The sequence below is a fragment of the Dama dama genome, chromosome 5 (assembly GCF_033118175.1).
Source record: "Dama dama isolate Ldn47 chromosome 5, ASM3311817v1, whole genome shotgun sequence".
Taxonomy (NCBI): Eukaryota; Metazoa; Chordata; class Mammalia; order Artiodactyla; family Cervidae; genus Dama; species Dama dama.
The window spans coordinates 97,705,918-97,722,790 of NC_083685.1; the positions used below are offsets into that span (position 1 = coordinate 97,705,918).

At 49.2% G+C, this 16,873-nt stretch overlaps 1 protein-coding gene and 7 non-coding genes across 9 annotated transcripts; 5 read left to right on the plus strand and 3 right to left on the minus strand.

The window, feature by feature from the left end:
• Nucleotides 1-65: 65 nt before the first annotated feature.
• TRNAK-UUU (transfer RNA lysine (anticodon UUU)) lies at nucleotides 66-138 on the plus strand. Its single transcript has one exon. It is a non-coding gene; the product is annotated as a tRNA-Lys (tRNA).
• Nucleotides 139-735: 597 nt separating this feature from the next.
• Nucleotides 736-807, plus strand: TRNAQ-CUG (transfer RNA glutamine (anticodon CUG)). The gene has a single exon. It is a non-coding gene; the product is annotated as a tRNA-Gln (tRNA).
• A 454-nt stretch (nucleotides 808-1,261) lies between these two features.
• TRNAL-UAG (transfer RNA leucine (anticodon UAG)) lies at nucleotides 1,262-1,343 on the minus strand. Its single transcript has one exon. It is a non-coding gene; the product is annotated as a tRNA-Leu (tRNA).
• Nucleotides 1,344-1,850: 507 nt separating this feature from the next.
• On the plus strand, nucleotides 1,851-1,937 carry TRNAR-UCU (transfer RNA arginine (anticodon UCU)). Its single transcript is given in 2 exon segments — nucleotides 1,851-1,887; nucleotides 1,902-1,937. It is a non-coding gene; the product is annotated as a tRNA-Arg (tRNA).
• A 573-nt stretch (nucleotides 1,938-2,510) lies between these two features.
• On the minus strand, nucleotides 2,511-5,045 carry HES7 (hes family bHLH transcription factor 7). 2 transcript variants are annotated; one of them, XM_061141062.1, is made up of 4 exons: nucleotides 4,941-5,045; nucleotides 3,939-4,034; nucleotides 3,279-3,366; nucleotides 2,511-2,959 (listed from the first exon to the last, which is right to left on the minus strand). In XM_061141062.1, exons 1-4 carry the CDS (start codon nucleotides 4,980-4,982, stop codon nucleotides 2,511-2,513), a joined length of 675 nt encoding a protein of 224 aa, XP_060997045.1. In that variant the 5' UTR covers nucleotides 4,983-5,045. The 2 variants fall into 2 exon arrangements, with proteins under 2 accessions (XP_060997045.1, XP_060997047.1); XM_061141064.1 differs by having other exon boundaries at nucleotides 2,511-2,974.
• A 1,627-nt stretch (nucleotides 5,046-6,672) lies between these two features.
• On the plus strand, nucleotides 6,673-6,743 carry TRNAG-GCC (transfer RNA glycine (anticodon GCC)). The gene has a single exon. It is a non-coding gene; the product is annotated as a tRNA-Gly (tRNA).
• Nucleotides 6,744-12,097: 5,354 nt separating this feature from the next.
• LOC133058110 (U6 spliceosomal RNA) lies at nucleotides 12,098-12,206 on the plus strand. Its single transcript, XR_009693231.1, has one exon. It is a non-coding gene; the product is annotated as a U6 spliceosomal RNA (small nuclear RNA).
• Nucleotides 12,207-16,715: 4,509 nt separating this feature from the next.
• TRNAS-CGA (transfer RNA serine (anticodon CGA)) lies at nucleotides 16,716-16,797 on the minus strand. Its single transcript has one exon. It is a non-coding gene; the product is annotated as a tRNA-Ser (tRNA).
• Between the last annotated feature and the right edge of the window lie 76 nt (nucleotides 16,798-16,873).

Consider the following 16,873-nt stretch of genomic DNA (forward strand, 5'->3'; position numbering starts at 1 on the left):
ACGTGCGCGTCGTTGTGCGATGAGTACAAAACTCTTATAGAAAGTAGAACAAACTCCACGGGAGAGCCCGGATAGCTCAGTCGGTAGAGCATCAGACTTTTAATCTGAGGGTCCAGGGTTCAAGTCCCTGTTCGGGCGACTGCTTTTTCTCTACTGGTGCAGATTTTTCGGTATCGTAAATATTTGTATTCTTTCGAACGTAACAAGAAAAGAATAATGCAAGTTATTCTTCGGTGTTAAGAGGAAACGGAATTAAAGTGCATCCGAGGTTTGTTCAGAAGGCAGAAGGAACGACAGTGGAGTAAGAGCAGAGCTGTTTTAGAGCCGTGCATGTGCGAGCCATACGTGTGAATTTAATTTTACTAGGAGCCACACGTTATCAGAAGAGTAAAGAAATAGATGAAATAAAAAAAAGAAATAGCTGAAATTATTTTTTGAAATTAATTTTAGTAAAATTTTATTTAACCCAATATTATCCTGTCTTATTTTATCATGTAATCAATATTTTAAAATTATTAATGAAATTCAAACTTTTTTCATATTGTCGTTTAATTACGGTGTGTATTTATAATGAAAGCACATTTAGATTCATATTTCAGGTGCTTGATAGTGGTACTCATCTTATCCAACAACTCTGTTCATTTTGCTTTGTCTCCTGAGTGGCAAAGCAGCGAGAAGCAGACTAGGAAGTTTGATAAAATATACATAGTCTCTGAAAAACGTTGGAGCGTCGTCGGTTCCATGGTGTAATGGTTAGCACTCTGGACTCTGAATCCAGCGATCCGAGTTCAAATCTCGGTGGAACCTTTATGTTTTGTTTTCACTCCATACCAGTGTTAATACCAGTATTATTCATGAGTTTTGTGTATGATATTCTCTTATGTTCTGAAAGGATCTGAAAGAAAATTAAGTTGGATCTTACCTTTTGAGATTTCCAGACTAGATAATTCGAGCTTCTACCACGCCGTTAGGAGAATTTGCAGAGTCACTTCAATATATAGCAAATTGCACTAGTTTTGAATATTATCTTATGACATGTCAAAGCGGAGATCGATAATGGAGATCCGAGATTTTTTTTTAGAAGTTTCCATTTTGTATTAATCTGGGGCTGGGATGCAGACTTAAGTTCTGTCTGGAATACAAGTTGGTGAGACCGGTACCAAGAGTTTTCATAAAACTAAATTATATTCTAGAAGGAATTTCCTGAATGGTGCTTAGACTTGAGAGAAAAAACAAAAAAAAAACAAAAAACCCTCTGGTCTGGCAGCGGTGGGATTCGAACCCACGCCTCCGAAGAGACTGGAGCCTAAATCCAGCGCCTTAGACCGCTCGGCCACGCTACCTGCGTGGGGGACAGCCGTCCTCACAGTCCTCCTAAGAGACTAGAAGAGAGGCGGTGGTACTACGAATGATTGTGCTAAATTGGCTGCTTTTCTTAGAATTATGGAGATTCCTTCGGACAGCAGAACAGAAGGTGACAACGCAGACAGACCAGAAGAAACAAAGGTACACAAAAATTAACAACAAAACCAGTTTATTCTTACGGGTGGGGCCACATCCGGGAGTGGGGTGCGCCTGAACTAGAAGCATTCCCCAAACCTGCAGCTGGAGCTCCACACTCGCTCGCTGGCTCGCTCCACACTCGTTGCGCTGTTTCCTCCACGCTTGTGCGCCCTCACTCCCACTTCGCTCACACGCTTTGCGCACGCTACCTCTCCCAAGGAGTCCTCTGAGGTCCAAACCGCGCGCTCCTGTCACGCCCCACCCAATTCCCTCACAACCCTCCCCCTCCCCCCGCCCTTTTCCCATTCTAGTACCCGTAAGCTGTCGGACGCTGCCGCCCGCCAGGTGGCTCTGTGGCGCAATGGATAGCGCATTGGACTTCTAGTGACGAAAGAGCGATTCAAAGGTTGTGGGTTCGAATCCCACCAGAGTCGGTTTTATTTTATTATTATTTTTTTCTTTTCCTCTTTATCCGGCTTTTTCTTAAAAGGCTCCCACCCTTCTCCCCCTACCCTATTTCAGTGTTTTCCAGCTGGTTTCAGTTCCCACCTCAGCCTACGCTCTGCTCTCTTTTTTTACTTACCTGTCTGCCCCGGGGCTCGGGCCGAGGAGAGCAGGACTGGGGGCGGGAAACAGAAGGGGAGGGAAAGTGGGCGTGGACGCCGAGATAAAGGCAGGCCCCTTGGCTCGGGGACACACGGGGATTTGATAACCACTTTATTCCATGCACTAGGGACTCGGGAAGGGACTGGGGCTGGGCTGGGGGCAGAGGGTACAATCCTAGACGCCGGGGGTGGGGGTGGGGGGCAGCGAGAAGGGACAGGAACCAGGGAAATATATATTTATATAGATACTCTAATATAAACCACATCTCACCCGCGCGCGGCGCCCGCGCGCCCCGCCACCCTCCCCAACACCTCACCCGGACGCCCGGGTCCCTCAGCTGCCCTCGGGCTGGAGTCTCTACCCCTCCCCCCAGCCCCCGCCCCCACCCCACCCCTCAAAGCTCAGGGCCAAGGTCTCCAGAAAGCGGGCGGCGGGGGCGGCGGGGCCTTGGGCGCCCCGTCTTGTCTGTGAGGCGGCGGCGGCGGCAGCAGTCCGGTGAGGGGGGCCGGCGCGCCGGAATCACCGGCTCGAGGGGAGCAGGGGGACGGGGACCGCGCGCAGCGCGGGCTGGGGGGGCCCTTGTGAACTGGGGGGCGCTGGTGGAGCGCGGGGCCGGGCGCTGGGGCGGCGGGGTCCAGCGGTAGGCGCGGCGCGGGGGGCCTGGGCTCTCCCGGTTCCGGCCGGGGCGGCTTGGGGCGCAGGTAACCGTGCAGCGCGGAGAAGAGCTGGGCGCGCGCGGCCGGGCTGGCGTCTTGCGCGAAGGCCGCCAAGCGGAGCAGGCACTCGCGGAATCCCGACAAGTAGCAGCTGGCGAGCGCCTCGGCGTCCTGGGCTGGGGATCGGGGAACCCCTGAAGGTGCGGCCGGCGGGAGGACCGGCGGGCCGGGCAGGGGGTCCCATCGGGGGAGAGGGAAGGGGCGGGGCGCAGAGATACCGAAGCCGGACAGGCGCAGAGACAGAGACAGGAAGCCAGATGGACAGACAGAGGGAGAAGAAGAGGGAGAGACAGAGACAGACACGCGCGGGTGTTATTATTAACCTCGCCTCGGAGCAGAGCCTGCCACTCCCCAAGCCCACCGTCCTCCGCGGGGTCCTCCCCGTCTACCCAGACCCGGGCCCCAGTGAAAACCCCCACTCCCTCCCTCCGCTGCCCCACCCCCGCGCTGTACCCGGGGGCTCCACCCGGCTTCGCTCCCTCAAGTAGCCCACGGCGAACTCCAGTATCTCTGCTTTCTCCAGCTTCGGGTTCCGGAGGTTCTACAGATGGGAGGGGAGGGCGCAGAGACAGAAAGGGGTGGGGAGAGAGGGGGAAAGTGGCAGGGGGAAGAAGGGAGGGGGATGCGGGAGCTGGGGGTGCCCCCGGATCGCGTTTGCGCGCGGACCGTAGAGTGCGCTACGGAACACCGAGTGGAGATGACCAAGAACGGTCCTGGCCCACCCTGAGACGAAACTGTCCAAACCGAGGGGATGAAACCAACCCACAGTGCGAGGGAGGGGATTTGAACAGCAAACCTAGGGAGTGAAATTAACCACCCCGCTACCTATCTTGGGGAGGGGTCGGAGGTGGGGGAGAGGAAGGAGAATTTACAGACCCAAAGATTGAAACTGACTGACCCTGCGAGTGAAATTTAGAGCCGGGTGTTGAAACTTGCAGACCCGAGGGATAGCGATGAAGATCGCGTTCTGAGAGCGGGAAAGGGGGCTGGGCTGGAATTCCAAGGTCCCTTGGGGTCAGGGTCTCCAAAGCAGCATATGTCCCTACCAAAGTGGGAAGCCCTGGGACGCGAGGACGGAATGTCTAGGGGCCGGGTGATGGCAGAAGAACTGACCTGGTCCCGGGTCCGCTCCAGCAGCAGCAGCCGCAGTTCTTCCAGGCTGCGGTTGATGCGGTCCCGGCGCCGCTTCTCCACGAGCGGCTTCAGCATCTGCGACCAGCAGGAAAGGGAGAGCGGGGCCGACCCGACCGAGACTCAGCGCGGCCGCGGGGGCGTCGGGATCCCGCCGCTGGGATAGGCCGGCCTCCACCCCTTCCCCAAGACCCCAGAGAGCCTAGGACCAGGCCCATTCGCCCCTCTCCAATCCCCCTCCCAACGCCCCTGGAGTGAATTTCTGTAGCTCGCCTCCTCTCTCTCCCGGGTCTTCTGCTTTCTCCTCTCTCACTCTTGTCCTCCCTCCTCCCCTCTCTGTGTCTTTCTTCCTCCTCCTCCTTTCTCTCTACGTCTCCGTCTCGTGCAGTCTTTCTCTGTCTCAGTGGAGAACTTTGGGGGCCCTCTTTGCGCCCAGACGCGTGGGCCGCAAGGTGCCGGGCTGAGCTGGCGGCCCTGAGTGTAGAAAGGGAGACACCCAGCGCACCCGCGCCTCCTCCTCTCCCTCTAACCCGTCTGTGCGGTCACCCTTTTCCACTGGTTCTGAAGTCTTCCACCCGGGCTCGGGCCTCTGGAACCTTCTCTTACAAGGCTGCATTGGGCCAGCGCCCTCTCACAGCCCGCGTGGAGCGAGTGCCCATCCTCTCCGGTTTTTGTTTAACCCTCCTCCCTTAACTCTGTGCTCCTCCTGCTTATTTTACTCAAATTCTGCCGCCGCCCACCCCAAGCCCTCGAAGGCACAAGGTGTCAACTGACATCACCCACACCCAGACCTCTGCCTCTGCCGCCCACCCAGTTACAGCTCTGACGCTGACCCCTTCTCCACAGTTTGCCGCTTCCTCCCCAGCCCCTGGCTCCTCGGGTCCACCCTTCCAGCCCCGCGTCTCCAGCCTCTTCCCAGACCCTCAGGGACCCTGTCCTCTCCTCAGTCCAGGGACCTCTGCTCCCTCCCCGCCCTCCTCTCACCTTGGGGCCGTCCCTATTCTCGGCTCGATCCCGGGTGACCATCGCTCCTCCGGACCCTAGTGTGGACCGAGTCTCCGCTCTCCTTGAGTCTTATATCTCGCAGGCCCCGAGTAGGGGGGAGGTTAGGACCCGGGCCCGCCCCTTCAGGATCCCACAGGACTCGACCCCGGGCACGAGGCTCCCGGAAAGGGGAGGGGCACAAGGGGGAGGAGGAAAGGTGGAAATGGCCTGGGAGTGTGGGAAATGAGGGGCCGGGGCGGCACCGGCTGGTTTAAGGACCATAAGGCTGTATAATGAGGCGGGAACCTAGCTGAAGGGAAGTTATTAGAGGAAGAGGGAGTTGGAGTAATTTGGGGACAGAACTCAGGAAGGGAGTTCAGAGTTCCCCCACCCCGCACCCATTCATTATTTCAGCTTTCTTGGGAGCTCACTGTACCCCCACTAACACTGAAATAAAAAGTTAGCACCCCTCAGCCCCTGAGCTGGATCCTATACACCTTTCCCCCCAAAGTCACCTCCTACTTGGGATAGTGAGTCACCTGAGTGTGCTGGCTGGATCTAATTCACCAGGGACTTTGTCTGGAGGTGGAAGAAGCTCTGTGCGATCTAAGTCAGTCATGTTCAGTTCCCCCAACATCTATGCATTCATTGTGACCACTGGGCACTGGTCTAGGCTGGGACCCTTCATGCTGAGATATAGGCTGGAGGCCTGGTTTATCCCTGCAAGTTCCAGTGGAAGAGGATTGTTGTCAAGTAGCTATTTTAGAAGGACGGTGAAGTAGGTGCCCAGGGAAAGGGTCATCATGAGGGATGGCTAGACTGGGGCAGGGGGAAGCCTCATGGAAGAGGTAGGGAGGCTTTGAAGCACCGGTGGAAAGGTCTTTCCAGTTAGAAGGATTTGATTAAAAACTAATCAGAGAAGATTCAGGCCCAGGGCTGCCAGGTCATCACCTGACACAAGTGTGCTCTGGGGTTCTTCACTCCTCCGAACCTCTCGTGATTATAGTGGAGCAAAGAGCGGGCAGTTTTCTTTAAAATATAAAAAAATGGAACAAAAAAAGGGATCAACACCCACCTCAAACCAAGAGCATGACACTCTGCGGAATGATGCCTGAGACTTGGAGACTTCAGGACAAAGTGCCTGAGAAGATAAAATCAGAGATTTAACGGGTCGGCAAGAACGCCAGGGAGGGACACAAAACAGGGTTGCAGACTGAGTCAGAAGACAGCTTCGCAGTCAGAGACGGATGGGGCTCCTCCGAGCCCTCCCAGCTCCCTTCCACAACTTGGTTTTTTCACGGAGCCTGCCTTGGCAAAGTCCGAGCTAGAGGAGCGCAGACCTTGGGGAGGGCGCTCCCATTTGCAGTCAGGAAGCCCAGCACATGCCACCTCCCGCTACCTGAGCCAAATGGGAGCGCAGATGTATGGCCTCAGAAGCCCCCGCTGCCCCCCTCCTTGGGAACCTGGGCTCGGGCTGAGTTTTTGTCACCTGCACGCGAGGCTCGGGGCCCCGGGCAGTTCGCACCCGGGTGTGGGGCCGCCCCTGGCCATATGGGGCGACTTTATGGCCGGGTGACCGGATCCAGGCGGAAGGAAGGATGACTCGGGGCTCCACCCACGTCTACTATTGGGACTGTTCCTCTGCCCTGCCCCTGGCTAGAAAGTCAGTTGAAGATAGTCGCCACGATGCTTTACAGGATGAGACAGATCCACCAGGTCCTAGTGTATGCCTGCATTGGTGGTTCAGTGGTAGAATTCTCGCCTGCCACGCGGGAGGCCCGGGTTCGATTCCCGGCCAATGCATCCGTGTTTTTGTTTTTTGTTTTTTTTTTTTCCTTTCCCCCAAAGATGTCTGTATTTCTTGTTTAAGATTTCTACCAAATATTAATATTTAACTTTTAAACTTTGTGTGAAAGTATGAGACTTTGGGTCGAGAGCCTGATTCCGAACGTCCTCACACTCCCATCCTCCCAGCCTGGGATCCGGCTGTCCACACCGCTCCTTCTACCTCCCACTTCCCCGCCCGCACCTCCGCAGGCGTGAACCTGAGAAAGGACCGCGCGATGGGATCCCTGCCCCGGGGGTCCTTTCAGCCCTCCGCGGGGGAGGCGTGAGGTCGTCCCTGCCCTCAAGTTCTAAAACCCTGGCTTTTCTTTCCTTTCCTCTTCCTCGCCCTTTCTCTTATTTTCTATCCTCTGGAACCCGGTTTCTTATTTCTAAGTCCACGGTCACGGCATTTTTTTGTCCCGCCGTCTTTCAGCGTCTCTGTCTCCGTCTTTTTCACATTCTTTCCAGGTCTCCTGACTTCTGCGCTGGGTCTCTCTGGGTCTTGCGTGGTCTCTGCATGTCTGGCTCCGGGTCTCCCTGGTCTCTGGGATGGTCCCTCCAGGACTCCGTGGCCGCTCGGCCCTCTGCGCTCCCACGCTCCGGCCATCCCCTGGGAAGCTCGCTCACACCTCCAGGTTCCTGCCACTCCCCGCCCGCCTCTTCCCGGCCGCTTTGATCCCGCACGCGTCGGGTCAGCAGGTGGCCGGGCTCCCGCCGACTGCCGCGGCCACTTGTGAGTGAGGGCAGGGGGCCGGGTCCCTCGGGCTCCGGCGCTGGCTTTCCTCCGGCTTCCCCCGCCCTCGACTTCCCTCCGCGCCCCTCCTCCCGACACGGGCTCAGGCTGCTGCGGGCCCGCGTCTCTGGGCCACTGAATCTGGGTCTGCATCTTGTCTGTGTTGGTCCCTCTCTCAGGAACTCGCCCGCAGTCCGTGTCTGTCTCTGGATCCTGACTCCAGTCTCTTTCAACTTCATCTGGGCTAGGCTCGAAGTCTTCCTTTTCCATCGCTGGATTGTGTGAGCGACTGGGAATGCTCTCTTCTCAATTCTAAGCCATGACAGTGGCCCCTAGAAGAAAACTCTACAACAGTCTGGGCATTTGTATGTCTATGTGAGCAGCCCCTGTACTCAATCACAAAGCTGCTATTTCTGGCGTGCCTCTTGTGCACCAAGTGTTATTAGGCATTGAGGGTACCTTGGATCTGAACTCTCCTGTTACTTACATTATGGTGGGGGGAGGGGAAACAGAAAATGACTAAGAAAACAGAAAGTAATATAAGATGGCTATGAGGGTGGGGGAGGGGCAGCCCCGTCCTGGCAATGACTTGAGAGTGCAGGGCTAGTTTACTCTGGTGATCATATAATAGGGAAAATTTTGTGTTCTATGACAACTTAATCACCAAAGGGATGTTGCCTAAGCTTAAGTTACACATAATGGCCCATCTTTGGGAGTCCTGCCTCCCAGGTAATGAGCATTAAGTTAAAATACCTTTGTTTAGCTCCCAGGAAACATCCTGACCTGGACTGCCTGTCAGCACCTGCAGGAAGAAATTAACACAGTCTTGACCAAAACCAATACATGTTTAACTTTATTTCTTCCCCTTTTTGGTATACAAGAAGCCTGAATTCTAACTCAGGCCAGATGGTTCTTTGAAACAGGAGTCCACCATCTCCTTGGTCTGCTGGCTCTCCAAGCAAAGTAGTTATTCCTCTCCCCCTAACAACTGTCTCTCTCTTTTTTTTTTTTTTTTTTTTTTTTAACTGTCTCTCATTTTATTGGCTCGTAGCTACAAGCAGTGGGAGCTTCGACTTGGTAAGCCAGTCAAGAACCTTGCTGATCATGACCACCTGGGCTTGGTTGGGGAATCCTCCAGTAAGCTGCCAGGACCGACTGTCCAGAGGATCTACCCTTCAGAATTCCCTGGGACAGTATGGAGTGCCCCAGCACTTGACAGCGGAATGGACAGTTGAGAGCTAGCAGGCTCCATACTGTTGGGTAAGTCATTCTGGTGTCTACAGCCAGAAACCTTATTTCCTCTTTCTTTGGGACTTTTTCTCTGGAATACGCCAATTTGTTTTGTATTTTAGTAAGTACCTTGTTAGAGAGAGGCAAGCGTTGTTGCAACTTTTACCTGGTTTGTGAACTGATTCCTTAGTTTCTTTGGATGCTAGCATTTTTGTGTGCCATTTGTGGGGTTTTTTTTTTGTCTTGTACTTCTGTATTTTAAAATGGGAGAAGGGACTTCTGGGTAGTCCAGTGGTTAAGAATCTGCCTTGCAATTCAGGGGACACTGGTTTGATCCCTGGTCAGGGCGACTTAGCAGCAGCAGCAGGGAGCTAGGATCCTACATGCCTTGGAGCAACTAAGCCCACTGGTGCACCACAACTACTGAAGCCTGTATGCTACAATGAGTCTTCAGTTCAATTCAGTCACTCAGTCATGTCCGATTCTTTGCGACCCCATGAACCGCAGCACACCAGGCCTCCCTGTCCATCACCAACTCCTGGAGTTTACTCAAACTCATTTCCATTGAGTTGGTGATGCCATCCAACCATCTCATCCTCTGTCATCCCCTTTTCCTCCTGCCCTCAATCTTTCTTAGCATCAGGGTCTTTTCAAATGACTCAGCTCTTTGCATCAGGTGGCCAAAGTATTGGAGTTTCAGCTTCAGCATCAGTCCTTCCAATGAACACCCAGGACTGATCTCCTTTAGGATGGACTGGTTGGATCTCCTTGAAGTCCAAGGGATTCTCAAGAGTCTTCTCCAACACCACATTCAAAAGCATCAGTTCTTCTGTGCTCAGCTTTCTTTATAGTCCAACTCTCACATCCATACATGACCACTGGAAAAACCTTAACCTTGACTAGATGGACCTTTGTTGACAAAGTAATATTTCTGCTTTTTAATATGCTATCTAGGTTGGTCATAACTTTCCTTCCAAAGAGTAAGCATCTTTTAATTTCATGGCTGCAGTCACCATCTACAGTGATTTTGGAGCCCAGAAAAATAAAGTCTGCCACTGTTTCTACTGTTTCTCCATCTATTTGCCATGAAGTGATGGGACCAGATGCCATGATCTTAGTTTTCTGAATGTTGAGCTTTAAGCCAACTTTTTCACTCTCCTCTTTCACTTTCATCAAGAGGCTCTTTAGCTCTTCTTCACTTTCTGCCATAAGGGTGGTGTCATATGCATATCTGAGGTTATTGATATTTCTCCCTGCAATCTTGATTCCAGCTTGTGCTTCTTCCAGCCCAGCATTTCTCATAATGTACTCTGCATATAAGTTAAATAAGCAGGGTGACAATATGCAGCCTTGACGTACTCCTTTTCCTATTTGGAACCAGTCTGTTGTTCCATGTCCAGTTCTAACTGTTGCTTCCTGACCTGCATACAGGTTTCTCAAGAGGCAGGTCAGGTGGTCTGCTTTCCCATCTCTTTCAGAATTTTCCACAGTTTATAGTTGCAGCCAAATGAATAAAATCAACAATTTTAAAAACATAAAAATAAATAAAATGGGGAATGTTTCAACTATCCCTAAAGAAAGTCCTCTGATGTACATTTTGGATAAATGATCTGATTACAGTCGAGAACTGAGAACTCATGAGTGTGAAGAATCTATTTTACTGAAGCACTTCATGGCCACAGTACCTGTTAGGGTCTCTAAAAGGGCTTTAGGCACAGTTACCTTGGGCCCCTGCACCAAGTACTGCTACCCTTGCTGTGTTAATTACGTCATCTGCAGTCTCCTGTGTCATTGGTGTATGTAAAACCCCAAGACCAAACTTGAGGGTCTGTTTAGGATTTTCTGTTGTCCTTTGAGTTTTACATTTCGTTTGGTACTGTTTCTCCATTTACAACCAAATTAATTTTGGGATATTTAAAGCTTTTTACTGATGTCAAATGGAAGAAAGTAACAACAGGGGCGGGGGGGGGGGGGGAAATCTGTAGAACATTCCCAGAGAGAAGAGAAAAATTCCACGGGGTTCCTAAAATCAGCAAAAGCCCCATCCCAGAATTCAGCCCAGTTGGTTGATGCCAAAGCATCAAGGCATGCTTTGGATAGTTAGAAATGATCAATTGCTATTTATGGTTTTATGGTGGCTGTTCTGGGAAGAAGTAGGGAAGAATGAGAAAATCCTTTATGTGTAAGCATTTGTGCTGTTACATCAGGGAAAATAAGGAAGGGAATGAGAGTGAGAATATGTTACTTCAAACCTTATCTCCTAAAGCCAAGCAAGCTGTCTTAGCCACTCCTTGTGTTATGCCAAAAAATCCACTCATTTTACCACCTTCTGTTCCTGCTACTGCTAAATCACTTCACTTGTGTCCGACTCTGTGCAACCCCATAGACGGCAGCCCACCAAGCTCCCCCATCCCTGGGATTCTCTAGGCAAGAACACTAGAGTGGGTTGCCATTTCCTTATCCAATGCATGAAATGAAAAGTGAAAGTGAAGTCGCTCAGTCGTGTCCGACTCTTAGCAACCCCATGGATTGCAGCCCACAAGGCTCCTCCATCCATGGGATTTTCTAGGCAAGAATACTGGAGTGGGGTGCCATTGCCTTCTCCCCTTCTGTTCCTACCTAGCCCCAATTCCTGACTGGGGCTCAGGACTTCCCCTCCTCATAGGGATCAATTAGGAAATCCTGTGTCTGCAACCCACTCCAGTATTCTTGCCTGGAGAATCCAATGGACAGAGGAGCCTGGCAGGCTGCAGTCCATAAGATCACACAGAGTCAGACACAACTGAAGTGACCTAGCACGCACGCAGGCACGTGTTAGTTTCTGGGGTACAGGGGCTTGGTCTGGTAATATAAGACCCAACAGGGCACCCAGTTTGGGCCAGAAGCCACCCCTGGGGCAGGATGATTTCTCTTAGGTTATCTCATAGTGGGCCTGCAAATGACCAGCTGGCCAGCCTTCTCAGACTTGTTTAGTTGGAAAGATGGGAAGCCTCCTTTATAGGGAGGATCCGCTATACCTGAAGCACACTTGACCCCTGAACCAAACTGGAACCCCAGTGAGAGGAGAAGGGCCTTATGAGAGCACCACTTATTAGTGCATCTGGACAGGGCCTTGCAAAGGGGAACCAAAGAAAAGAGTCTGAACAAAATTCAAGAAATTCAGCAAAACAAACGAAAGCCTTTCTGAATCTTTGGAAAGGATTTATCAGGCCTACAAACATCAAACTATGCAGATCCCAAGGCCCCTGAAAATATTAGAATGGTAAAGTGCCTCGGATATTAGGAGAAACCTGCAGAGATGAGATGGGGCATTTGAAATGAACCCTTCTCAATCAGTAGATGTGTCTTTTACACTGTTTAACAAGAAGTGCATGCTTCGGCAGCACATATACTAAAATTGGAATGATATAGATAAATTAGCATGGCCCCTGTGCAAAAGGATGACAGGCAAATTCAATGAATTTTTTTACTATATTTCAATAATTTTTTTCTTTTTTAAGAAAAGAATAAACTGGGACTTCCCTGGTGGTCCAGTGGCTAAGATTCCTCGTTCCCAGTGCAGGCAACCTGGGTTCAATCTGTAGTCAGGGAACTAGATCCCACAAGCCACAACTAAAGATCGCTCCTGCCACAACTAAGACCTGGTACAGTCAAATAAACAAATTTTTTTAAAAAAAGAATGAATCAAGCAAGCTCATTGCTGGAGGGGAGAGTGTTGCAGCTCCTTTGAGGAGAAAGAAGGTATGAAATGTTCATTTTGGAGAATAGGAAAGCAAGCCTTCTAGGATAGAATAGGATTTCTAGGCAGGTTGCAAGTCCATTTGGGATGTGCCATCAAAAATTACAATTTCAAAGGTGAATTCACCATGAAGCCAATGAAATGTACACTTTTAGGACCCATCACTTAAACACACCTCTCTGAGGGTCCTAGCAACAGGTTCACATGATCATATGCTTCTATAAAATTTGCCAAAATAGATATTTTAACTGCAAATGGTAAAAACTGTGTTTTCACTCCAACTTCCCCTCTGTCACGCAGTCCCCACGTGTTGAAGTGGCTGTGGGCATTTGGGGATATGTAAATTGCTAATTCTGTTACTGTGGTTCCCAGTCACTTCCACACAAAGTTAGCCCAGCGATCTTGGTGTGGGAATGGCTTCCAAGGAAACTCCTGTCACCTGTGCCCACTCACTAGGCTTCCTGCCTTGCAAGTGCAAAGCCAGAGGGCACAGGTGACATGAATGATCCAGGGGCTCTTGTTAACTATAAGTACATGGGTGGTGGAGGAAAAATGAGATTTGAAATATACAAAGTCAGTAGCCAGTCTGTTGAGAGTATTAGAGGTGTAGGCAGGCAATTAGTTAATACCAGTAAGTTATTTTTTCTGGTCTTTGTTTCACTGTAAATATTACTTTTTGTACCTAGTTTAACATTATTTTCTTAAAAAGCTCTCACCCCTGCCCCAAACAGTCATATATACTTCAGGCTGGTTGTGAGACCAGTTGGCCTGGTTGGGTGATTGTTCTCCAGCCGTTCCTCCTGGAGGGCATTCCCAAGGGCATTTCCAGGGTCTAAGGGGATGGGATGGGGTCTCTGGATGACACACCTCCATGTCAGTGCAGTCCTGTGTGCATGTCCTTTTGTGGTTGTGTCTATGTATGAACATGGTGTGTATGAGTGTCTGGGCTTCCAGCCTCTTCCTGGGCGCCGGCTTAACACCGGGTAGCATCTGGGCTTGGGGGAGCGGAGCTCGTGTCCCACACGCGCTGGGGCCCTAGGGAGGCGGAGGCGGGGAAGGAACGGAGACAGCACAGCTGGCCTAGTGTGGCGCTTCCCCTCCCCCGCTGTGACGTCTTCCCAGGCCTGGGATCCGAGGCGCAGCTCCTCCCCCTTTGTTCTTCAAAGAGCTGGCTGGCTTCCTGGGACCCCCTGGGTCCTGGGAAGGCGGGGGCGGGGACGGGGGCAGTTCCCGGAGGATTGAGACCTGGGGGTTGGGGGTGGGGAAGTAGGATGCCCAGGCCCCTGGGCCAAGGGAAGAATCAGGAGAGAAGACCTCTGTAGAGCCCCAAACAAAACAGGCAATAATCCCTGGGCTTCTGGGGCACAGGTTCTTGGAAAAACAGTCAAAGGTACATTATACTAAATTTATCATTTGTCAGTTGGTGATAAGAGCTAAAGAGCTAAGTGTAGCAAGAAAGCGGAGTGGAGATTGGGAATTGTGACTTTAAGGCTAAGATCAGGGAAGGACTCACTGAGAAGGTGAAATATAAAGAGGTGAGGCAAAAAAAAAAAAAAAAAAGCACGTTGCTTTCCAAATACGGAAAAAAAAAAAAAAAAGGTTGCTTTTCAGATACAAAAATAAAGGATGAGGCCACATGCTACAGGGCCACCTGAGGGAAGAGCATTCCAGTCAGATGGACAGGCTGACTAGGACAACCTGCCGGGCTTGTCAAAGGAACAGAGAGCAGCAGGGGGCAGAGTGGGGTTGTCTGGAGTGGAGGTAGCAAGTGCAGAAGTTGTAGGAGGTCAGATCAGAGCCACAAAGTGGGAGGCTGATTATGTAGAACCTTCTAGCCCATTGGAAGTACTTTGTCATCTCAATGTAATGTGAAGCCATTGGAGGACTTTTTCCCCCCTTTTTTGTTTTTGGAAATTTTAATTTTTATATAATTTCAAACTTTCAGAAAAAATACAAATATCATACAAGGATTATACATCAACTATACTTAAATTTAAAAAAAAAAAGGAATAATACAAGGAACTCTTGTATATGCTCTTCCCAGGTCTATTAATTGTTTACATTTGTTTCATTTGCTTTTTCATTTCCCTCCAAATATAATATAGGTATAAAATATTTGTTTTCTGAATCCTTTGGGGATAAATCAAAAATATCAAGTCCTTTTGCTTGTTGTTACTCAGTATGTTTTATGAGGACAAGGACATTCGTGGTATAATAGTACAGCTATCAATATCAGGATATTAAAATAAACATAATACCATTATTTAATGCCAGTCCATACTTAAATTTCCTCAAATGTTTCAGTGGTATCTTTTATAACCCCTTTTTCCCAGTTCAGCCTTCTACACTGCATTTAGTTGTTATGGCTCTTCAGTTTCACTTAATCCAGAAAATTCTTGATCTTTAGTTTCTTAATATAATCCTGGAATTCTTTAAAAATTTTATTGAAGTACAATTAATCTACAATGTTGTGTTAATTTCTGCTCTACATCAAAGTGTCTGTTATACATATATGTATTTTTTCATATTCTTTTCCATTATCATTTATCACAGGATATTGAATGTAGTTTTGTACTGTTACAGTAGGACCTTGCTGTTAATCCATCCTACATATAATAGTTTGCATGTACTAATCCCAAAGTTCCAATCCTTCCCTTCCCACTCCTCCTCCCACTTGGCAACCAAGTCTGTTTTCTCTGTCTGTGAGTTTCTGTTTCATAGGTATGTTCATTTGCATTGTATTTTATATTCCATATATAAGTGATATCATATGGTGTTACTATTTGTCTTTCTCTTTCTGACTTGACTTAGTATGATAACTAAGTAGGTCCATCCATGTTGCTGCAAGTGGCATTATTTCCTTGTTTTTGATGGCTGAGTAATATCCCATTGTATATATACACATCTTCATTATCCATTCATCTGTTGATAGACATTTTTGTTGTTTCCATGTCCTGGCTATTACAAGTAGTGCTACTATGAACATAGAGGAGCATGTATATTTTCAAATTATAGTTTTTTCTGGATAAATGCCCAGAATAGGGATTGTAGGATCATGTGGTAACTCTATTTTTAGTTTTTAAAGGAACCTTTATACTCTTCTCCATAGTGGCTGTACCAATTGACATTTCCACCAGCAGTGGAAAGGAAGGTTACTTTTTCTTCACACTGCCTTCAGCATTTATTATTTGTCGACATTTTGTTGATGGCCATTCTGACCAGAGTGAGGAGATACCTCATTATCATTTTGATATGCATGTCTATAATAATTTGTGATATTGAGCATTTTTTCATGTGCCTTTTGGCCATCTGTATGTCTTCTCTGGAGAAATGCCTGTTTAGATCTTCTACCCATTTTTTGCTTTTATTTTTTCTAAATACTAAACCATATGAGCTATTTGTATATTTTGGAAATCAGTCCCTTGTTGGTTGCATCCTTTACAGATATGTGTCCTGTTCTGTAGGCTATCTTTTTGTCTATGGTTTCTTGTGCTGTGCAAAAGCTTTTAATTAGGTCCCATTTGTTTGTTTTTGTTTTTATTTCCATTACTCTAGGAGAGGAATCCAAAAAGATATTGCTGCAATTTATGTCAAAGAGTGTTCTGCCTATGTTTTCCTCTAGGAGTCTTGGAGTCTCTGTTCTTACATTTAGGTCTTTAATCTAGTTTGAGTTTATTTTTGTAGATGGTGTTAGAGAATGTTCTAATTTCATTATTTTACATGTAGCTGTCCAGTTTTCCCAGAACCACTTATTGAAGCACCACTTTTTTTCCACTGTTCATTCTTACCTCCTTTGTTGTAGATTAATTGACGTAGGTGGGTGGGTTTATTTCTGGGCTTTCTATTCCTATTCCATTGATCTATCTGTTGGTTTTTGTGCCAGTACCATGTTGTTTTAATTACCGAATGCCTTTTTAACACAGTGACATGGGAAGTAAAGCAGAAGGAGGCTGATGGGATTCCTGAGAAGAGTCGGAGGGTGAATGGATAGGGAAATGTGATATGATTGCTAATAGCACTGAGAAACCACCTGAGTTTGGAGTTACGTATTCAAATTGGCAGTTAACAGGTTTTTGCAGGACAGAACCTTTGGAGGAGTAGAAGCAGGAGTCTGAGGCCCGCAAGAGAGCGCTCGCGGGCAGATACTGGAATCCCCTAGAGGCTCAGAATAAAACTGGAAACAGGACTAGAAAAATTAATTGCTTCCTCCACCGGAGGTGGCAGCAACTGTCCCCAAAAGTACTGACGCTGTGAGCAGGATTCGAACCTGCGCGGGGAGACCCCATTGGATTTCGAGTCCAACGCCTTAACCACTCGGCCATCACAGCCGCGTGCGGCCCTGGGCCTGCGCAACTATAGCTGCCTATCAACACGCCCGTCTCCAGCGAGCACCGCCCTGCTGTC

Coding starts and splice junctions, on each gene's coding strand:
- HES7 (XM_061141064.1), bottom strand. CDS start 4,982: ATGGTCACCCGGGATCGAGCCGAGAATAGGGACGGCCCCAAG. Junction 4,035..4,940: donor AGAATAGGGACGGCCCCAAG/GTGAGAGGAGGG, acceptor TGCTGGTCGCAG/ATGCTGAAGCCGCTCGTGGA. Junction 2,975..3,278: donor AAGCCGGGTGGAGCCCCCGG/GTACAGCGCGGG, acceptor CGGTCCTCCCGC/CGGCCGCACCTTCAGGGGTT.